The sequence below is a fragment of the Eschrichtius robustus genome, chromosome 7, assembly GCF_028021215.1.
Source record: "Eschrichtius robustus isolate mEscRob2 chromosome 7, mEscRob2.pri, whole genome shotgun sequence".
Classification (NCBI taxonomy): Eukaryota; Metazoa; Chordata; class Mammalia; order Artiodactyla; family Eschrichtiidae; genus Eschrichtius; species Eschrichtius robustus.
The window spans coordinates 9271344-9295458 of NC_090830.1; the positions used below are offsets into that span (position 1 = coordinate 9271344).

Below are 24115 nucleotides of genomic sequence, written 5' to 3' on the forward strand. Positions count from 1 at the left end.
ACACACCCTTGCTTCCTCACCTTGGCCTCACCCCATTTTTGGCTGAATTACTTTCTAACTTCAGACTCAGTTCAGTCACTGGACAGAATGCAGTTAAAAAGGTGCCTCGTAATTCCCTAAGGTGGAACCTAGTCATTGGGTTTCCAGAGGATATTGATAGAAAGGACGTGGGGATGTGGAACAGCATGGAATCTTCTGGAAAACAAAGACGAATGGCATACTACTGCAGGGACAGGAAGTAAGTTTCAAAGAAAACTGGACTGAAAAAGACAAACGACTGCCTCCTCAGAACCAGACGGGTCTCCTTACTCAGAGGAGTTGCGGGGGAAAAAGAGAAAAACAATTGAAAAAAAAATCAAGACACAGAAGGTAAAGGGTGAGTGGTGACTTGTGTTTTACCTCCTCACCTTCTGTGCACCAGCAAAAGCATGATAGTAACAGGAGACATAAGTCATTACGACTCTTCGGGTCTGGCGGTGTATACTAAATCTGTGTGGAAAAAAGGTTAACTGCTCAGATGTTCCGACAGCAGCAGGCTCCTGCTAAGGGCTGCCTCCGAGAGGCCAAGGTCATGAACCTTCCCGCAGCAGCCCCACACACTTGTGTTTTTCAAACTTTGGCTCAAATCAAAGAAGTCACATTTGCAAAGTCATTACTCTGTGTGCACTTCTAAGAACCGCCAAAGAGAAGGGCACGGCCAGCTCAGAAGAGCCCTAAACTAGCAAGGAAGTCACATCCATGGCCAGAGTTGGACCTCCAGAATTCCACAGAGTGCACGCAACAGCACTTTCTCTCTCTGGACAGATGGAGGGCCCAGGGGTCAGCGAAGGTCCCTCCTGCAAGTCCGCACAGAACACGGGCACCCACAAATCTACAACCGGTAATCACCGGAGGGAGGAAAACAGAGAAACAATTTTCATAACCTTTTAAAAAGCATGCAAGGTAGTTAAGATGAGGAAGAGTTTCACCAGTTTTCACTACAGGTTTATGGGTGAGCAGCCCAATTAGCCACTTGAAAATCCCCATTTAGGGTTCAGAGACTATCACAAATGCCAGGAAGTAAGGTCAACAGCAGCAGGCGGTGGAGAGGCAAGGATTCGCCAAAGGGATTAAGTGATCTGAGGGGAGGAGACCAGTATAAGACATTACAGTAAAAGAGCAGCAGACGTAAGAACACATTCATAGGAAGCTGTGGGGAAGGTAAGTCCGGATGCAGGTGGCAAAGATGCAAAGGGTAACTAACACATGGGGGCTGATCTGCTGGGGAGTTGGTTATACCACAGCTCGCCCCTCACCCAAGTCAGTCAAGTTCATAACTCTTTCACCAGAAGACTCTTACAGAAATTGCTCTGCAAAGAAAATAATAGCGTATGCAAGCATTTTTCCGAGCCATTAAAAAGGAAAGAAAAAGAAAAGTAATAAGAGACTAGGATGTGTCACAAGGGAGCAAGAAATGAACAGAGTGCTAAGGCATCCCATCCACTCAGAGGATAAGCAGAACATACGCCCAGACCAGGACTCAGAGACTAAGGGAAACCCCGGAACAGGAGGATGGTTAGCCTGCCAGAGTGATAATGACAGTAATCCTGAGCTCACCCTCAACTGTAGGAAATCAGGGAGGCATCAATGAACGGAAAGATGAATTTACTAAATGTGGCCTGTTTTCTCCTGTCTTCAGTATCCTAGCTGTTGATTCAAGTGGTAAACTCTGGGTAGTTATTTATGGCATGGAAAGGTCAAAGGACAGAGCACCCAAATGCAAACTTAGCTTAGAGAGGACAGACAAGAAGGAAAAGGTATTTTCCTACGTGGCAACTTCACTGTTTTACTGTCTTTCTCCCTCTAAAGAGTTTTTGAAAAAAGTAGATTCGGAAGAGCATATTCAAGTGTGTTCAACACCCAATAATACAGGTGTTTGATAAAATGGCTAAATTAACAAACGGGCAAAATCAGAATCCTAATGGACAGACTACTGTCTCAGTTGCACTGTGTTCCCAAAAATGATAGGTGGAGTCCTACCTCCTGGTACCTGTGAATGTGACCTTATTTGGAAGTAGGTCTTTGCAGACGTGATCAAGTTAAGATGAGGTTGTGCTGGAGTGAGGTGTGGCCTTAATCCATGATGACCGGTGTCCTCATAAGTAGAGGGAAAAAGACACAGAGACAGACGCAGAAGGAAGATGACCATGTAAAGACAGAGTCAGAGACTGGAGTGATGCTACCACGAGCCAAAGAACACCTGGGGCTTCTAGAAGCTGGAAGAAGCAAGGAAAGTCCTTCTCTACAGACTTCGGAGGGAGCATGGCCCTGCCAACACCCTGATTTCAGAGTTACAGTTTACGGAACTACAAGAGAATAAACTTCTGTTGTTTCAAAAGCCACCTACTTTGTGGTGATTTGGTACAGCAGCCGTGATGCAATCACCAAAAATAAGGAGGAACAGAAGACTGACAACTGACCAGAATCAAGGTCTTTGCTTTTCCCCAACAATGCTAATTAGCAGAAGCAATGAGCTGATAGAGAATAATAAGATTGACAGTAATATAAGTCCTTGAGGGCCGGGCCCTGCCTTATACATCGCATCATCTCCTGCAGCATCTCCAGGGTCTTATACATAGTAGGTGCTCGGTAAGCGTCTGCTGAGTAAGAGGTGACTCATGCATAAGTGAAATGAAGGAATGGTCTCCACGTATCTGTGCCTTAAATGCTGTGCCAGGGCGAAACTCCCACGAACTCATCTCCGATAAAGGGCACAAGAGGTACTGAAACTAGTCTCCAGCATGAGGGCCACTAAAGCTGCAAAATATTGAGAGGTTCTAGCTCTAACAAAACTAAATTTAATTTGGACAAATTAAAAATGAAATGTGAAAGTTTGAGAGGCACATGATGAATGACCGCTCCATAGTCTAGATTGAGATTCTATGACTTCCAGTTGGAAGGAAGCATTTTTTTCCTTGTGGAGTCTTAAAGAACAAGGAGATTTATTTGTTAAATTTCTATGTGGTTTAAAAAAAAAATGTTGTTAAAATAAAAATAGGAAGCTTTCCATTGAAAATCACAAACCAAAGCATTCTGTTTCTTTGCCAAAGCTGAACCTTTTACCCAACCCTTTCATTGTAGTTTTGCTGGCTTGGTTTTGAGCAGGATTCTAAAAAATAATTTTGAGCAAGCTACATATGAAATTCTCTAATATTCATGAGGCCAATGACAGAAACTTCTCAGGAATCCTAAGTCCTTCAGATGTAACCTGGCTATAAAGTTTACAGGTCTTTATGCGTGGTCATAACATAGGGAGGCAATAGATTTTCTGTAAGCCAATAAACACAATTTTCATCTCACCCTCAGCATCCAACATTTTGGGAATATCCAGGTGTTTCTCTGCAATTTCCATGGCCAAGTTGATATTTCCTATTGGGTCATCCTGCATGGAAAACAGCACAACCAGCTTTTTAGCATATTTTTTTGAACAGGACTTACGACTGTTTTTTATATACCTCATTCTGGGGAGGAAACTTTCCCATCCACACATAACCATAATAGGATAAGATTTTCCTTCTTATCTTTTCCCAAACTTTTCAAACATTTAGAGAAATATCAAAAATGACATGAAAATCACCCAATCATGCACACTCCAACTTCATAAAATGTGAGCAAAAGGTTGAAGAGAACAGATACTGTGCAGCTAGAAGGAAAGTTGTGAGGTATTTTCTCATGGATGGAAAAACACCTGGATACCTCAGCGCTGCGCTTCAACCCTGGGTAACAAAAATCTAGATGATTCCAAAAGGAAGCATGAAACATACATTGTCCACATCTGGAAGGTGATCATGGAGAATATTTAGTACCACACTAACTTTGTTTATTTTTGTTTTAAATATAAGAAAACACACTGCTTTCAGCACGTTTAGGTGAAAGTTTTAGGTCACTAAAGAATATTACAAGATGGCTACAAAGAGCAAAAGTTAGGTTTCTAGGATGTTAAAGACCACAAGAAATGAAAGAAACTTAACATTATAAAAGAAAATTGTGAAGAAATTTTTGTTCGTCCGATTGCGTTTGTCTTCCACGGTAAAACTGGTTAAATACATACGTAACATAACAAAATACATTGACCCAGAGGTGTATAACTGAAATACTGAAAAATTAAAAGAGGTATTTAACATTTCCTGTTTTAATCTTCTAAAGAGATTAAGTGTTGTGAATCTGAAATGGGATGGGGGTATGTAAGACAGAAAAATCAAAATGAAAAGTAGCATTAGTCCAGGGATGACTGTAATGAATTTTAACATCAAAGCCGTTTAAACATTTCAGAAACTGCAATGCTTTGCAATGAGCACAATCATTTTAATACAGTGAAACATCTAAAACACAGAGGCTTCAAATACATTCGGTGCTCAAGGAAGAAACCAAAGCAAGCTTCCTGGCCTCTCAGAGTTTACTATCATTTCAGGCAAAATGTTTCTTCAGCTCCATGTTATTTTAACAAAGCATAAAATCATTTCACTAAAAGCAGCCATATAATAAGGTGAGTCTTACCTGTATATTTTATGCAAATGTTTAGAAGACCAAATAGCTGAGTAAAAGTTTCCTTTTGTTCTTAATATATAAGAAAATTTTCAGCATTAAAAACAGAGTAATGATTCTGAGTCTTTGTGAAAGCTATCTCACTTACACTGTAACTTGGATAAAATGTAGCAATTAAGTGTTTTCTCGGCTCAGCTACTGGTATGTGACCCTGGGAAGATTAAAGAATTCCTCCCTTCTTCATCTGTAAAACTGGGATAATTAGTACCTCCTTTATAGATGCATCATATTATATAGTTTACTGTGCATTATGAAGATTGAATGACTGTGTATGTATAACATACATAAAATATATGTATTAATATTAACATACATATATGTATATAAAACATTAATAGATGTAATATCCACATATGTAACACACACTAATACACATATATAATACACATATATACTTATTTATTAACAATGTCTAATCTAGAGCTATAGAAGTATTCACTGCTATGGTTAATTATTATCCTTTTTCCACCCATCATAGGTGGCCAATTACCATGTATTTTGATCTTTTGTAATAGAAACTGACCGTTATAAACTGCTAATGAAATGAGGTCTATCTAGTATAATCCCTTCATTTTGCAAATGAGATAAAGAGTAATTGAAAAAAATATACACCGTCTCTATGTTTGAAACGTTTCAAAACAACTCAGGGATGAGAATACATGCTTGGGGAAGTCGAGAAACTCTGGCTGCCCCGTTCCCTTAGGCAACCTTCCATTCGTGTACGGTAGCTCTCATCTTCAGGATACAAGTACATTTTTCATGTGCTATCCTGTCGTCAGTGGAGAGAGGCCAGGGGAAGGGTGGTGAGCACATGACAACTGCAAAGGTGGCAAAAGCCAGGACACTCTTCCTACTACCCCCTGTGCCACACGGGGAGGGCAGCATGCAGCAGGACCGGATTCCACACCAAACACAGCGACACGAGGTGCACGGCCAACGAAGCACACCAGCAACCACAGGAAATGTGCCCCACTACTCCTGGCAGGAATGGTCATGGGGCGGGCAACACTTTCTATCTTAAGTCTCTACACGGCATTATTTCTAGGACAGATGGATTGTCCACCACAAGATTTAGAAGGGGCCAGGATTTCTTTTTTCCATCACAGATCACATGTGCAAACTACTTTTAAAGAAACAATGTGCAGACTATTTGAAACTTAAGCACAATAAAGCTTAAGCTTAAAGGGAGAATGAAAGTTTCCTAAGCTGAAAACATAAGTTCCCTAAGTTGAATTTTCTGAAAAGAGAGAGAAAAAAAAAAATCCCCCAAACTTCTTTTCTAAGGGCGCAACTAATACCTTGTATCAATAGCAAGATAAGCATCCCTTGTGTGAGAAACAAGTTAATCAACTCTAAGTAAATACGTCGGCAACTAAATCCTTCAGAAAAGGTAAGAGGAATTTAAAAAGAAGGTTTGGGGTATCTGAACCGTTCTCTCTCCCCCCACGGCCTGCCCGCCCGCCCTGCAGCAAAACAGACACTTTTCTTCTCATATTTACAACCTGGGAATGTAAAATCTCTGAGAAACATGTATAAAAGCTTTCATAGGAAATCAAGCCAAATCAACAAACATATCGTAATGTGGGCAAAAAGGTGACTTGGCTTTGGGTCTTGTCCTGCCCTAATTATAACAGGTGAGTATTTTCCCGCCACCCTTCCTGTTTTCATCCCGTGCCAGGCTAGCTGGGAGGGCATGCTGGCGGCAGCCTAGGTGTTGGTGTGAGTTCAAGGCCGATGGGCTCACTTCCAGGACGACATGCTGGGGGCAGGGCGGACACAGCATGCCGGGCCCCCCAAATGACCTTGTTCAGCTTTGAGTAGTCAATGAGGTCGGGCCGGTGTCTGTGGATGAGTGCACAGAGTCCAAGGCCGTCTTTCCAGCTGCATGACGGTCACGGTCGGGAGGAACAGGAACATGGGTTAATGGACAGGCAGCAGCAAGGGGCTGACCTTGGTCAGACGTTGGCCTGAAATCTCGGACCTGGGGCCCCAAGGACCTCCCTCCCTCCCCCACCCAGTGACACCCTGGCCCCTTCCCTGGACTCTCGCCTCCCTCCCAGGGTCTGCCACCCCCTTACCAGTCTCCTTTCCATCTACAGCTTCAGGCCCAACCTTGCCTGGGACTCACTCCCCCTAACCTCCCCCCACCCCCGCCGCGTCCTGCCCCGGTCCCTGCCGTGCTGGGAGAACTGGCAAGGACTGGAGAGAAGATGCCCCCTATTGTCCCCCTCCTCCCTCAGTGCCCAGCAGGCCCGGCTTCCTCCTCTCTTCCCCAAGTCTCCATTCTAGACCTGACCCCCAGAGTCTGCCAGACAGACAGACACAAGGACGTCCACCCAGAAATGCCCAGGACACACTTTCCTCCAAGAGCACGCCCCTTAGTATACTCAGTGCTCCCCGGTTCTCCTCTATCTTTCTTCATAAGGTTCCTTTTTGTTTGGGATTTCTTCTTTTAAAGGCAAAGACGTGTAGGCAGCTGAGGGACTTAGCAGGGAGGGTTTGGATTTCCAGTCTGTCTGCCCAGAGACACCAGCGCTCACCGTTCCCAGACACCCCCAGGCTACGAGCTCCCAATTGATGGGCAGCGGGCTCACTGAAGACCAGGAGCCCGTGCCCCGAAGGGTCGGGGAAGACGGAAGCCCCTGGGGCCACACTGTCGAAGGGCTCGGGCCCATCTCGGGCCAGAAGAAGAAAAGCAAGAAGGTGAGTGGGAGGCCAGGCTGGGCCCTGAGACATTCACCGGGCAGGTCCCACACCCTGACGGCATGATGTACGAACAGGAAGCCTCCTCCTCACCTGTGTGCACTCAGGGCGTGGCTCAGGGCCTAATAATACTTATCTACCTAGATAACCTCCCCAGTCTGTCCTAGTGGCTCGTCCATATCCTTCATTTCTTTTCTCTGATCTATGGGGGCCAGTGACCCATTTATATTCACGGGTAACCCACCACACAGAGGGAGAAAATATAAACACCTGACAAAAGATCTGCACGAGAAAAAAAGACTGAAGCAAGGGACAATATCATGCTCTCAGATTATATCTGGATTTCCTTCATCCAGTTCCCTATAGTTTTTCAAACATGATTTGCCTACTTCTCTCCAATCCCAGCCTACAGAGCTGACTGATGAAGCATCTTTTGGGCACGACAGAGAGGAGGGATGGGGTGGAGCTCGTAGGCGGGATATGCAGACCCTGCTACGGTGTCTCCTTGTCACTGAGAATCCATCCCTGCCGCATCCCTGCATGATACTCACTTATAAACAGTGCCAGCCTCCCAAACCTTAATCCAACATTTTCCCCTGAGAAAGCCTAAGCATCAATCATTCTAGAGCCTGAGTTCTGCTACATACAGAAAACGCGCGTCAGACAGGAGGAGGAGACACAGGAGTAAATAAACATTGTTCTCCCTGCCAACCTGGATTCCAAAGAGAATACAAGGACCCCAGGACCCTGGTTGCGCACCTGGTGTGGAAGTTCTGAATGTTCACATTTCTATAAGGAGCGGTCTTCCTTTGACACCAAAGCAGCAGACCTTCTTTGGCAGAGGTTTCTGTAATGACAGCCAAGAAAAAGTGTCCACAGGGAAACACTCACCCTCACTGCTCACTCACCCAACTTCTAGTCACTTGCTACAGAGACCTCCCAGGGGGCCAACGCCAAAGGCAACCTCTCTTCTCCAGTCTCTGCAAGAGGATGGAGCTGGAACCCTGCTCCCAAGGACTGACTTCTGAGGCCACTTGAAGGGACTTGAAAAGGACAGTGCAGGAGCAACAGCAAGTTATGACATGATGAATACAAAACTGGACTTCAGGGTTACTGGTAACGTACCTTTCAGATGAAAATTTGTTTTAATGCGCATAATTTATGACCTAACTATCCCTTCATTTATCTCATTTATAATTTATATTCTTAGGTAAATGGAATTCACAGAGGCCACTGTGTCTGAAATGTACTCCCTTACCCACTGATTTTAAAATACTTGAAGGCTTTTGTTGGCAAATTCCAAGTTTGGCCACTTGGGTTCTGACCAAGTTAAGAAAGCAACCACTCCTGTGGCAGCCATGAAGACGTGCTGCTCAGATGTCCCGCTGCAGGGAACACAGGACAGAACTGATGTCCCAGCTGCCACACTCTGAATCCGCCCCTGCATTCCCCAGAGGCCACACTTCTTCAGGGCTACTCCAGCCACAGACTGAGTGAGGGAGGGGCACCAGAGCTGGGCCATTCCTGCCACACATGGGACTCCTCTGAGAGCAACTGAGGCTGAAGGACTCCCCATTGGCCCGCTAACGCTGCCTGAGGACCACTTTGCAGAATGAGATTCTTCTTTCTCAAGCCTTTCCTTCCCCAGCACGGGTGTCAGCCAGGTGCTATGCCTGAAGGGGCTCTGCCATCTCCTGCTTCTCCCCACCCTTATCCTCCACAGGCATTTCCCCCAACAAATCTCTTGCATTTCTGCTATGGATGGAATGTCTGTGTCCCCCTCAAATTCATAGACTGAAGCCCTAACCCCCAATGTGATGACATTTAGAGATGGAGCCTTTGGGAGGTAATTAGGGTTCGATGAGGTCGTGAGGGTGGGGCCCTCATGATGGAATTAGTGCCCTTATAAGAAGAGACAACAGAGTGCTTGCTCAATCTCTCTCTCTCTCCCTCTCCCTCTCTTCCCTCCACCCCCCTTCTCCCTTCCCTTTCTTTCTCTGCCGTGTGAGGACACAGAGAAAAGGCAGCCATCTACAAGCCAAGAAGAGAGCCCTCACCAGAAACTAACTATGCTGGCACCCCGATCTTGGACTTCCAGGCTCCAGGACTGTGAGAAAATTAATTTCTGTTGTTTAAGCTACCCAGTCTATGGTATTTTGTATGGCAGCCTGAACAGACTAAGACAACTTCTAACACCATCTTAGCACTTGCTTCTTAGAGGACCCAAAGTTTTATACATCCAAACAGCTCCTAAGAGCCACTTACATAACTGGGATTCTGCTTGTATTTACATCTTAACAATTTAGAAAGCTCCTATGAACATGTGGACTCCTAACCAACATTGGGACCTGGCCTTCCATTTCAGTAAGAGCTTAAGTTGATTTTTTCAAGTCAAAGTAAGTATTCTGTAATTATTTACCTAAATTGTCCATTTCTAGTTCAGATTTTTCTTTGACCCATAACCCATATGAAACACCCCCCCGCCCCTCACAAACTTCCACATGCTCTAAGAATAATTTGAATGATTCCTGATCATGTCTCTTATCTAGCAAATTCCTGTTAAGGAAAACGACTGAAAGTACTAAGACTTTATTAAAATATTAACTGGTATAGATATCGAAATATGGAACTCCATATCCAGTTGTTCTGCTATACACACAATTGCCTGCCTTTGGGGTCCCGGCCAACGGAATTAGTAAGAAAAAGTATAACAGGAGGAAATAATCCAAACTTTTTTATAAAGTTTAAATGGCACTTAGATTAGAAAAGTAAACAGAGGTAAAGTAGATCAATACAAGCTTACAACTGCCACTTAAGCTTAGATTTATAAGTCATTGAGTTTCACTTAATTTCTGTCTGAATACGTCTGAACACTCTTAGGCTATGAATGTTGAACAAAGTTTTTTCCTTATTGAATTAGCTACTCTAACAAAGCTGACTTTCTCCCACCCCAAGTCCATTCTGAGGCATTCAGCAAGAGGTTACAAGCCTGTGCCAAATAGTACATGACTGTGGTACCTCCACCCCGCCCCCTCAGGTGTAGGTTAAACCTGAGAAGTCCACACACAGAACCCTGACGGTGGGTATAAAAATCATGTCATAAATAGGTAGTGTCATTGGTTATTCCATCATGAAAAACCATAGGATGCACCAAGGAGCCCCATCTACTTGGGCATCTCTGCACTGCCCTCACCAACAGGTATGTCAATCTCTCATTTTCCTTCTTTGAAGAGGTCCATCATTCTGTTGACGGAGCCTGGCTCCTCAAAGAATTCAGTTTAATAACAATGTCATTTTCCTACATAATATACATCATCAAAATAAATTAGACAATTTTTCTGTAGATTTACAGAAATTAAGTGAGGTTGTTAAGAAATGACTCCATGGAAGTAAAACAAATAAAAATATAAGTTAGCAAACTAACTTCATCTGCTGTGTGGGACACTGGAAGACTTCTGCTTGAAGAGATTTAAGCACCTTGTCAGCGATATCACACTTTTGAATGTTTATTTCTTAGTCTTTTGAAAAGCAGATTAGTATATCTTTCTATCATGATGTTTTACGAAATACTATGATTTGATTATCTTATCTTGGGCACATAAATAAAAAATTGGGGAACCTCTAATGGATCACACCATTCATAGTTACATTTGAAACAGAATTAAGTTTTCAATTAGTATTATCACTAATTTGAAATCTGTAACCAATCAGAAGAAAACCTGAGGTCAAGCTCACCTCTGTAATATTTGTGGGAAAAGGATTTGCTAGTGTAGCAAATGCAGTGGTGTGAACAAGATTTTTAAAAATAATATTTGTTCTATCAGGTGGGCTCAACTGCTTAAATATTTAAATGCCGAAGTATATAAAATTGATTAAATGATTACAAACTATTCTTTTTTAATAAAGCAGGAACTTTTAAAAAGCAGATTATTATTTTCACTAGCATGAAAGAAATGTACCTTAATAAGAGTACATTGTATGAAAGTTTTCAAATTCAGACTCTTCATAAATTCGAGCTGGCTGTTATTCCTGAGCCTGAATTCTTGAGGTTTTAATATCATTATATCTTAGTTTGATTTTTAGAGGGCATAAGTAAATTCCTGGACAGAATTATGAACCACGCTCCCAGGCCTGACCATTTGGGGGCGTGGTTGTCTTCTAGGTGACAAAGTTAGAGGAGACTGCCTGGTTGGACAAGTCAGACCACCCTTAAGTACGTTCTTTTTTTTTTTTATTTATTTGGTCGTGCTGGGTCTTAGCTGTGGCATGTGAACTCTTAGTTGCAGCACGCATGTAGGATCTAGTTCCCTGACCAGGGAACGAACCCAGGCCCCCTGCATTGGGAGGGCAGAGTCTTAACCACCGTGCCACCAGGGAAGTCCCAAGTATGTTCTGCAGCTATATCTTTTGTGATTTGAGTGCTAAATAGGCCAAGTTCTAATTTTAGGAATGTCAATTTGACACTTTCGACAGTGCTGAATTCATCAAAATATTCTGGAGTGCAGTGGGCGTAAAAGACTAAAGATCTGCACCTTCAGTGGCAGTGCCGAGGATTAGGGTTATGTTACAATGATGGAACAGTTATTGGGCCAAAAGACACGATGACAATAGAGATTTTGTTTAAAAAAAAAGGGGGGGGGGGAGGGAGGGAGGGAGGGGAGAGAGAGAAAAAAAGAAAGAACAAATGAACAAACGCAGATTTCAATCGATTATCTTTCAGCACTTGAAGGAAAGCGTTTCAAGCGTTTCAAGATATAACAGTCTAAAGAACTGTTATAGTCATGAACCTACTAGTATAATAAGCAATAAAGAAGCTCAAAAAATGCTCATTTTAAAAAGCGACTTCTGTTCTGAACATGTACTCATCTTTTCCAAAATGATTGCACCCCCATGAATGAAACAGCATTGCTGGGGTCTTTTTTTCATACAAATAGAAAATTTGTGAAAACCCAACTTGCGTATCTTTCATTCAATCCTGTCAGTGACTGTTCAATTTTACAAAAGCCTATCCCAATTCAACTTCATCAGCTCAATTTACAAATTACGCTAAGTGTCTTAATACCATCAGGTTTTTAACCCTGTCCTTTACCTTCAACGGAAATATCCTGAATAGCAAAGCGCAGGATGATGGTCCAGATCATACCCAGCGTCATCTTCACGTTGCCATCAACAATTTCTTTAGGTAAGAAAAAACATCAACAAATGAGGGTAAAGATAACATTATCAGCACATAAAGTTTTCCTATAAGTTATGAGTCTCCTATAAAGTTTTGACTTCAGAGCTACTGGAAGATACACATATGGAAAGACCAGTTTCTGTTTTCGTAAGTGTTGCAGCGTGTCTAGTTATAAATGTGGTATTCATAACCAAACGTCTCCAGTTTAAATGAGTTATGAGTTAATAATGAACACAAAGCTTGCATATGCAAAGTCACTGAAAACAACCCAGGGGTTTCCAAGGTTTAAAGACTAGATGAGCCAAGGTCCTAAATAATCAAACAGAGAGAACACTGGATCATCTTTACCCTGATCCCTCTTCCGGAGCTCCCCAGTTGGCAGGTTCTCGGGCTCAGTTGCATAGAATGAGAGGTAGGGCAGTCTCAGCTCCTGCCAGACTCACCAGGACTCCCAATCTCCCACAGAGAATGGAGATCCTTCTTATTAGTTCTAATTAAGAGTCACTGAGATGTACAAGTTCTTTCTCATTTGGATGATCAGTTTGAAAAAGACAGCATCATATTTGACTCTTTTTTTTTTTTGTCCACACCATGCAGTATGTGTGATCTTAGTTCCCCAACCAGGAATCGAACCTGCGGCCCCTGCAGTGGAAGCTCGGAGTCTTAACCGCTGGACCACCAGGGAACTCCCTTGACTCTATTCTGTACAAATGATCCTAGAGCCTTGTCTCCCGTTCATGGTGCCTACGGGGAGCCTGGCAAGAGAGGCTGACACAGGAGATGGGGGGGAAGGAAGGGGGGGAAGGAAGCAGGCACCCAGCTGCAGGCCCACTGCCCCATGGGGAGGTCTGTGCATGGTCAGGGTCATTCCCATCACACCCCATTTACCTTCCGCCCCGATGGACACCAGCTTCACGCCTTTGCTGGCTATGTAATCCAAGGCTTTGTTGACGTTAGCGATTTTGTGGAATCGCATTTTTCCTCGGTCAGGTTTGGGCAGCCTTTCCCCTGTTGGATGAAGAAAGAATCGTGTAGACACAGAGAAAGGAGACCCTTGATGCAGAATCAAGATGCCAAAACTCAGAGTCCGTGCCCTCCTTAAATGGGAATCATTATTTGACTGTTCCTTATGTGTTCTCGGTTTCTGTAAATCACAGTACTTTCAAGGTCAAATGGACCAGAGGGGAGCTATGCTATTAAGGCCATATGCTTTTCAGATCTGCTGGGAGAGTCCGGTTTGGTCTTTGAGCCAAAGTACGAATGAGTAAGTAAGAAGCTGGTTGGTGCCCCTGCGGCATTCAGAGGTGCGGACCAGCTGTGGGAGAAAGTCAGGGAGCTTCGTTCAAATCACAGGGCTCATCTCAGACGTGGAGTTACGAAGATACCTGGATCAGGGCCGCCCTGCCTTCATCCTTCCCACTCACACCTCTTTAATTAAGCCGGATCCACTCTCCAGTCCAAAGTCTAAACCAGCCAGCTGAAATTCAGGGCAAAGGATAACCCCTCGGGGACTTTAACTCCTGTTTTCAGAGTTAAGCCAACATGTACACTGGCCTTTGGTGTGAAAGACAATTTCTGGAATACACACTAGCTGGACTTAGTGGAGAGGGCAGCCTGGTGGGCAGTCATATAAATGTCATTTTCTCTTCTCTTATTCTGTTTCGAAGTGGGTGGTAGAAACATGATTTTAATAAGTCAATTTTAAACAGAATTCACTCCTTTTTTAGAGCAGAAAAATAACTCCAGGCAGACTGCTCTTTGGAAAGGTTTGCTTTGTCAGTAATACCATCTCCCCCAGCCAGGTTCAAAGTGAGCTTTTTTTTTTTTTTTTTTTTTAAAAAAAAAAAAAACCAACAGATGCATATCTACTGCTCGGACATAGAAGTACGTGTAAGATTGGGTATAACACGTACGAAAAATGTTTAAGACTCACCTGAGATGACTTCCAAAAGCAGCATGAGCTTAAGGCCATTCCGGAAGTCTTCCTCGATGTTCTCGATCTGAGTGCCAGCTTTCCTGAGGTGGGAGTTACACCAGGCAGTGAAGGTCTGCAACGAGAAGCAAACAGTGCTGAGCACAGCCCCGTGAGCACTCAGAGCCCCTCCACATGGACCATGCCTGACATCTTACACATCCTGGGGAGAACACGAGGCTGGGGCATCTTGGACCTTCGAGAGAAAGCAGACCGAATTGGATGGAAAGCATGATTTGAGGCCTGAAGGTAAGATTTTAATAAACTTTCCTCTTTAGAGAAAAAAAAAAAAATCATTTATTGGGTCTAACCACCTGAGGAATTTTTGCCTTCGGTTTAGAAAGGTACCACATTTGGGATTAACATATACACACTACTATATATAAAATAGATAACTAACAAGGACCTACTGTATAGCACAGGGAACTACACTCAATATTTTATAATAACCTATCAGGGAAAAGAATCTAAAAAAGAATATATATATATTATATATATACATATATATATATAACTGAATCACTGTGCTGTATACCTGAAGCTAACACAACATTGTAAATCAACTATACTTCAATTAAAAAAATAATAAAATTTTTAAAAAAAGATACCATGTTTACACCTATGCCTTTGCCTTCTGAAAACCTCTTATTCTGTAGGAAATTAGGATGTGCTTATTCTCTGCATACAACAAAAATCAGCGTGCTTGCAGAATGGATGAATAAATTATGCTTAAAGAATGTTCAAAATGTCGTACTTTAGAGCAGAGGGTGGGCGGCATTGTGCAGTAGAAAGGGGAAGAGAAGAGGGACCCGTAACCACTAATTATCTACAACTAGTTTATCCTGGATGAACAACAGTTTTAAAAAAAGTAACTGAATTAATTAAACAAATTTGCAGTATAGTCAATCATTAATAATAATAATAGTAGTAGTAGCAATAATAATGAACTCCTACTGGCATATTCTAGGTCCTGGGCTAGAGCCCGGATTTCAAAGACAATTAGATACAGCCCTGCCCTGGAAGGGCTCAGAGGCTAGTCATGTTAACAAATAACTAGGGCAATATTAAGCAGAAAGATGAACTATATACTAAGTGGCATCCAAAGTCATTCTGTTTATTTTTCAAACTTCTTTTAACTTGGTTTCCACTTGTGCACTATTTCCTGCCAAAACCAGATTAGAAATGCTTCTGGCAGCTGCTGGCTAAGAATGCAAACTGTGCCCTTGTCACACAACAGCTGCTGGGCTCCGGAACAAAGTGCCGGCACATTACGCTTCAGAGAGACAGACAAACAGGGTTTGTGTTATAGATGAGAAGATGAACCTCTCAAAAATAGAGTTTTTCCAAGTAAGACTACAAAAAGACACAGTTTTCCATAAAAATGATTTTTCTGGGTAACAAAAAGGATTTTCAAATCTGACTGATGGGCACTTATTTCAAGAAATATGTGATAGTATTTGCAGCAACATGGATGGACCCAGAGATGATCATACTAAGTGAAGTAAGTCAGAAAGAGAAAGACAAATACCATGTGATATCACTTATATGTGGAATCTAAAATAGGACACAAATGAACTGATCTACAAAACAGAAAGAGACTCACAGATACAGATAACAGACTTCTGGTTGTCAAGGGGGAAGGGAGCTGGGGGAGGGATGGATTGGGAGTTTGGGGTTAGCAGATGCAAACTATTATATAGAGAATGGATAAAGAACAAGGTCCTACTCTGGGATGAAGTGAGAGAGTAGCATGGACATATATACACTACCAAATGTAAAATAGATAGCTAGTGGGAAGCAGCTGCATAGCACAGGGAGATCAGCTCGGTGCTTTGTAACCACCTAGAAGGGTGGGAGGGAGACTCAAAAGGGAGGGGATATGAGGATATATGTATACGTATAGCTGATTCACTTTGTTATAAAGCAGAAACTAATACACCATTGTAAAGCAATTATACTCCAATAAAGATGTTAAAAATAAAGGTCCTACTGTATAGCACAGGGAACTATATTCAATATTCTGTGATATACCATAATGGAAAAGAACATGAAAAAGAATGAATATAGATGTATAACTGAATCACTTTGCTGTACAGCAGAAATAAACACAACACTGTAAATCAATTGTACTTCAATAAAATAAATTTAAGAAAAAGAAATATGTGATGGCATTAAATTCTAGGACAAAAAGAAAATGTAGGTATTTTCTTGGATTTCCAATAATAAATGTTACTGTGAGAGCCGAAACTAATAGTTATTTCTCCTAAAACACATCTAAACTTTAGTCAGGTCTAAACAGAAGAGATACTCTAAGTCATATACTCTAGGTCTGCACCCAATCAATATGGTAGCCAGTAACCATACTTGGCTATTTAAATGTAATTAATTAAAATGAAAGGAAATTAAAATTTTAGTTTCCCAGCTGTACAAGCCATCTTTCGAGTGTTCAAAAGCCACATGTGTACAAGCACATCTGTACTGGATGGTGCAGATGTGTACAAAACACTTCCAGCATCACAGAGAGTTCTATTGGACAGTGCTACTATACATAATCAAATTTTGTTTTTTGAAGCTAAGATTATTAACAAGAGTCTATTATTACCTGGGTTCAAAATTCAAGTGGTTCAAAAAGGCATAAAGTGGAAAGACTCCCTCTCACTCCTGTTCCCAGCCACCGAGTTCCCTTCCCCAGAGGGAACAACATAGAGATTCAGTGTCTTGTGTTTCTCTTCAACAATATTGTATACATACATAAACACACAGACACACAGTTTTTTCTATCCCTTTAACACAAATCATAATATACACATTGTTCTGCACCTGGCTTTTTTATATTTTTTAAGAAAACTATAACCTAGGGTCATTCAATATCAGCAAAGAGCATTCCTTTTTATGGCTGCATAGTATTCCACTGTCGTGACTATACCATACTTTATTTTCTAACTAGCTCCTTGGATGGACATTTAGGTTGCTTCCAGATAACTAGGTTCATACAGTGAAAAACTTCCCAGGCCCCATTTTCAGCAAGCAAAACTACTCTAAAGGTTTTCTGTTTGTTTTTCTTTTTTTCACAATACCAAGACTAACCATATACCTAACCTTTTGGGGAAGGCACAAGAGAACAGAGGGTTATGGAATTGACAGAGAAAAAAATATAATGATATAAAATATTTATTGAATTATCTTTATCTATACTCTAATTAAAAATGGGCAAATATTGCTGGTGTAAATTACCTTAACTTATTACCATGTTCTTTAAGCCCCTTCATAATATAAGTATCAGAAGCACTTCTGGATAGAACCCCAAAGCTTTTCATGAGATCAGTGCAGGTCTCCTGACCCCCACTATGGAACACTGTGAACATCTGCTGGATACCACCTTCTTATAGGCATGCATGCGATGAAGGTAACTTACCACAGGTAATTATTCAGCTGTGCAAATGCAGAGAATGAACTGAATCTACCAGGTCAATTTTGTCAGTTAAGCCTAATGAAGTTTCGCCTTCTTTAATGAGTATTCCGAAGAGCCAATAAAGGTGGTAACTAACCAACTTAAATGTGAAAAAGGACCCCAAGGCTCTGTGATAATAGCTTGCAAAGAGGCCAGTGCACTCTGAAAAGGAATTTTAAGCTTTATTAGACTGTTTAATTTTCATTCTATTTACAGTTTCCATTACCATGGCCTACAAAGACTGTTCCTATGCCTTCCCCATTGTCCTCCGCTTCTGTGAAAATCCCGCTAATGGTGGAGGAGATAAAAACAAAAGCCCACAAAAAGCAGCAACAAAATCCCACACATTGTACCTAAAAGACTTCTTTGTGGGGACTTCCCTGGTGGCTCAGTGGTTGGGAATCTGCTTGCCAATGCAGGGGACACGGGTTCGAGCCCTGGTCTGGGAAGATCCCACATGCCGCGGAGCAACTAAGCCCGTGCTCCACAACTACTGAGCCTGTGCTCTAGAGCCCGCCAGCCACAACTACTGAAGCCCACGCGCCTAGAGCCCGTGCTCCACAACAAGAGAAGCCACTGCAATGAGAAGCCCTCGCACCGCAACGAAGAGTAGCCCCCGCTCGCCACAACTAGAGAAAGCCTGCGCGCAGCAATGAAGACCCAGTGCAGCCAAAAATAAAATTAATTAATTAAAAAAAAAAAAAGACTTCTTTGTGGATTTTCTTGCTCTTTGATGGCAACATGCATCTTTAAGGTCCCTGTGAACTAAATCTGGGAGAAATGAAATGGAACCAAGGTAGGTCCAATGTGGTTTTGGAGGGAGGCTCCTTGGTTCAAACCAGATTAGGAAGGCAGGTGTCCTTTCTTAAAAGACATGGTGTTACAAACCAGACAGAGACCCTCAAGAGGCCAACGTCTTCCCAGCCCAGAGCTCACCTCAGAAGCTGCCTCGTCACATTTGAGGTCCTCCAACCTCCTCCCTTGCTTCCAACTCAAATCTTCCTCTACCTCTCTCCTAGAGAAGAGCTTCTTCCCTGCCCCTGTTCACCTAGTGATAAATACATACACTTTTTGCATCTTGAAAATAAGCACATAAAAAAAACCTCTCAGAGCCACACAAAGAGAACCAAGATGGGAAAGCACGAACCATCCACCTGCCGACAGGAAGGGCTGACGCTTCCAGTTGTTCTCGCCCTTCAAAGACACTCACGACAAAGGTAAGGGAATGATGGACCTAGAGATGATCATACTAAGTGAAGTAAGCCAGACAGAGAAAGACAAATATCATGACATTGCTTACATGTAAAATCTAAAAATAAAAAGTGATACAAATGAATTTATATACCAAACAGAAGTAGACTCACAGACATAGAAAACAGACTTACGGCTACCAAAGGGGAAACGGTGGGGGGAGAGATAAATTAGGAGTTTGGGATTAACAGATACACACTACTATATCTAAAATACAACCGACAAGGACCTGTTATATAGCACAGGAAACTCTACTCAATATTTTGTAATAACCTCTAAGGGAAAAGAATCTGAAAAATAGATATGTATAACTGAATCACTCTGCTGTATACCGGAAATTAACACAACATTGTAAATCAATTAGACTTCAATAAAAATAAATAAATATATATGTATATATTTAAAAAAAAAAAAAGCTAAGGGAATGAGTGTTCAAGTCACAGAGGAAAAGACGGAAAGGCATGGGAGTCACCGTCTCACTTTGTATATTCCTTAGGCAACGGGAGCAAATATTAGCATTTCTTCCTGAAACATACAGAATCATAACCCATGAGTCACTGGCCAGGATGGACAGTCCTGTGGGTGCAGACTGGTCTCCCTGCTCATACAGGACCCTCTCTGGTCATGGTACTGAAACTCACCAAACACAGGGAGCAGAGGAAGAGGGCCTGGGGGTTAAGGTCATGTGCCTGTGACTTACAGTATTATGTATTCCTGGGATAAGTCTGAAGGATACTCAAACAATCAGCGGTCGCTGCCCCGTTATCTTCCTGAACATAATCTAGAGATCCAGAAAATGCTCCTCAACTCCTGAAACACGGTGGTTGAGAAAAATGTCAGTTGGAATAACCAACACACGGAAGCAGCCTAAATGTCCATTGACAGAATAAAGGATAAAGAAGATGTGGTACATATATACAATGGAATGTTACTCAGCCATAAAAGAGAATGAAATAATGCCATCTGTAGCAACATGGGTGGACCTAGAGATTATCATACTCAGTGAAGTAAGTCAGAAAGAGAAAGACAAATATCATATCACTTATATCTGGAATCTAAAATATGATACAAATGAACTTACCTACAAAACAGAAACAGACTCACAGACATAGAGAACAGACTTGTGGTTACCAAAGAGGAAGGGTTGGGGGGAGGGGTAAATTTGGAGTTCGGGATTAACATAGACACACTATTATATATAAAATAGATAATCAACAAGGACCTACTGTATTGTACAGGGAACTCTACTCAATATTCTGTAATAACCTATATGAGAAAAGAATCTGAAAAAGAATGGATACACATATACGTATAACTGAATCACTTTGCTGTACACCTGAAACACAACATTGTAAATCAACTATACTCCAATATAAAATAAAAATTAAAAAAAAGAAAAAGAAAGAAAAATGTCAGTTGGAGGAGTTTTCCAGTAATATCTGTTAGCAAGAATTGCTACCCCCATTCAGAGGCCATACCTTCTTCCTTGAAGAACATACTAGCAAAGTCCCAAGTCCATAGGAATCCTAAGACCACTGTCTTTCTCAAAGTTAAATTATATGCCATGACGATCAGTACAATGTGCTTAATGGCAAAAAAGCACTTATTTAAAAAAAAAGGGACTTCCCTGGTGGTCCAATGGTTAGGACTCTGCGCTTCCACTGCAGGGGATGCAGGTTTGATCCTTGGTCAGGGAACTGAGATCCCAAATGCTGTGCAGAGCAGAAAAAAAAAAAAAAAAAAAAGCACTTATGTCCTCACTGAAATATTGAGATAAGCTTGAGTTACTGAACGTTATGCATTTGTATTTGGTTTAAGTTGTCAATGAATTCTACAGACACAACAACCTACATTGTAGACTATTCCAAAGAGAGAAGGGAAAACAAGGTCTTTTAATCAAAATGAGTAATATCTGTGATTATATATATTGTTTAAATAACACAGGTTTGCATCTCTACCTGGAAGAGATTATCACCTGGAGACACAAATAAGGACCAAAAAGATCAATCCTAAATCTGACACGGTTCTCTGAGTTTGAGTCCATTTCATACCATCAGTTAATTATTAATTCTTCTAGCATTCTAGCTCTAGGGTTGGGCTGGCTCCTATAACTATCCCTGTTCAATTTACTATTCCATTTTCTCCAAACAAAAATCTGGCAACACAACAGCTATCAATTTCTTTTATACTCTGTTAACCAGCTTTTATTTTCATAATAACTGCATAAAATACTAATTAGAGGTCACATTTCCTAACATAGAGACTCACTACAGCCACGGGGCGTTTCTGAACAAAATAGCACAGGGTTTACTGAGGGCTGGGATGTTCGGGCAGAGCCTGCAGCATGAAGCTCAGGGTAGGCAAGCCTGAATGATTTTCAGCTTTTAAATCCACCGATTATAAAACAGCCTTGTCACTGGGAGTCTGGGGTTAGCAGATGCAAACTATTATATATAGAATGGTTAACAACAAGGTCCTACTGTCTAGCACAGGGAACTATATTCAATATCCTGAGATAAACCACAATGGAAAAGAATATAAAAAGAAAGTATATATATATATATATATATATATATATATATATATATATATATATATATATATATATATATATATGTAGCTGAATCACTTTGCTATACAGCAGAAATTAACACAACATTGTAAATCAACTATACATCAAAAAAAAGAAAAACATCCTTGTCTATCAGGTCTAAACAGGTTTGGGCCATCATCAGAGTGTTCTACAATTTTGAGTTTGCTTATCACTTACTGTTCTCAGAGAGTAAAGACATCAAGTGGCTAGCATGGGGATTCCTGGCCTGCATCCTATGGGTGGCACAACTGAGCCCCAGGTGAGCAGGGGGCAGTGGTCCCTGAGAGGGAGCAGGGAGGACAGGTGGAGCCCCGTCCAGCCCACAGTCGTGGCTCAGAACTCGGATTCTATTTCTGACTCTTGACACCATGCAATTATTTATCCTTCACGTCCTGACACCTTCCCAGCTACCAAAAAATTGTCATGATCAACTTTATGAAACAATTCAAAAGGTTATCAGGAGGAGAAGAAATACAAAGGCCAGCCGGGCCACACGACCTATTATCACAATGGTTCTGAACAGCCTCCCATGAAAAACTGTTGAAAACCACAGCTCTGTTAAGTTGATTTTCTAAAAACGCTCCATTTGTTTTTCTATTTACAATAATCATTATAACAGTGTCTTCTTTTCCACTTCACAAATTCTCAATTTGCCAGGATCCCTCCTAATCGTTTTCCTCGTTCTTTTTAAATATTCAAAAAGTAAGGCGGGGTTCGGGTGTCTGGAAAGATGCACACATTTTGTAAAATCTCCGGGTAAGGGAGGAGAAGGGGGCAGCGCCAGCATTTAAGAAAGGACACACTGCCCTCCTGAAGGGCAGGGAGCCGCTCCTTTGAGAGGGCAGAAATTCCTGCAAACCATGTGGCTGGCAGAAGCAGGTGTGCTGGTTCACCACAAAGCTTCACCATCCCTCAGCCAGAAAGACCCTGACCCACAAATCACAGGGGGAATAGCACTGGGTGAGCCTGGACAATGCCACAACATCCAGAAAAATGGGCCACTCCAGCATCACATCAGAAAAATCAGCAGAATGACCTTAAATTGAAAGATTCAGACACTCAACCATCTTTAAAAACGTTTAAAAGGTGTTTCTCAGGATCACAGACATAGAGAACAGACTGGTGGTTGCCAAGGGGGAGGGGGTTGGAGGAGGGAAGGAGTGGGAGGCTGGGATTAGCAGACGTAAGCTATTATACATAGAATGGATAAACAACAAGGTCCTACTGTAGAGCACAGGGAATTATATTCAATATCCTATGAGAAACCATAATGGAAAAGAATATATATGTATAACTGAATCACTTTGCTGTTCAGCAGTAATTAACACAACATTGTAAATCAACTATACTTCAATTAAAAAAAAACACCTAGGGCTTCCCTGGTGGCGCAGTGGTTGAGAATCTGCCTGCCAATGCAGGGGACACGGGTTCAAGCCCTGGTCTGGGAAGATCCCACATGCCGCGGAGCAACTGGGCCCGTGAGACACAACTACTGAGCCTGTGCGTCTGGAGCCTGTGCTCCGCAACAAGAGAGGCCATGACAGTGAGAGGCCTGCGCACCGCGATGAAGAGTGGCCCCCGCTCGCCGCAACTAGAGAAAGCCCTCGCACAGAAACGAAGACCTAACACACCCAAAAATCAATCAATAAATAAATTTATAAAAAAAAAAAAACTAAAAAAAACACCTAAAAAATTTTTTTAATGTAAATTGCAAAAAAAAAAAAAAAAAGGTGTTTCTGCTGGAGTTTATACTAACATTAGGATAGTTCTCTGGACCCAGCAGTCACTCAACAGTCATCACCGACTCTTCAGCACAGTGAACGTTGAATAATCATCTGATCTTGAAAAAATTCCAAATATTCAAGGTTACCAAGCACCCAAGTAGACTTCTCAACTACAGACATTTAAAAAATTGAATCAAAGCAAGAAGTACGTAAGTAGAAGAGTGTTCCTTCTAAGGATGCTGCATGTGCTACAATCAATTACCAGATATCTCGGAAGTCCATTCGGGGCCCTCCTGTTCTCATAACTGGCATAACCAGGAAGCTAATGACACGGTGGGCAGCCCTTTCTTCTCCACCCACAGATCTCTGCTTAGTCTCCAAGACCCTGCTGGATAACATGGCATGCAACAGCTCAGTTTAGCAGTCCCTAAAAAACAGCGACCCTAAAATCCGAAGCCTGGCTCTGTGACCAGCTCAGTGTCTGGTGTGGGTAAGTCAGCTCATCTCTCCTGTGGCTTATTTCTTTCCTTTTCTTTTCTTTTCATTTTATTTTTAATTTTTTTTAACATCTTTATTGCAGTATAATTGCTTTACAATGTTGTGTTATTTTCTGCTGTATAACAAAGTGAATAAGTATACATATATCCCCATATCTCCTCCC

The 24115-nt window shown here is 41.8% G+C and overlaps 1 protein-coding gene across 6 annotated transcripts in view; it reads right to left on the reverse strand.

The window, feature by feature from the left end:
- ACTN2 (actinin alpha 2) overlaps positions 1 to 24115 on the reverse strand; it is a 74743-nt gene that overhangs the window by 26173 nt on the left and 24455 nt on the right. For all 6 annotated transcript variants that reach the window (XM_068548840.1, XM_068548838.1, XM_068548837.1 and 3 more), the window contains exons 2-7: positions 14397 to 14511; positions 13352 to 13471; positions 12377 to 12463; positions 8047 to 8134; positions 6387 to 6465; positions 3340 to 3421 (exon numbers count right to left, since the gene is read on the reverse strand). In XM_068548840.1, the coding sequence (XP_068404941.1) occupies positions 3340 to 3421; positions 6387 to 6465; positions 8047 to 8134; positions 12377 to 12463; positions 13352 to 13471; positions 14397 to 14511 (571 nt within the window). The remainder of the gene's footprint in view (positions 1 to 3339; positions 3422 to 6386; positions 6466 to 8046; positions 8135 to 12376; positions 12464 to 13351; positions 13472 to 14396; positions 14512 to 24115) is intronic.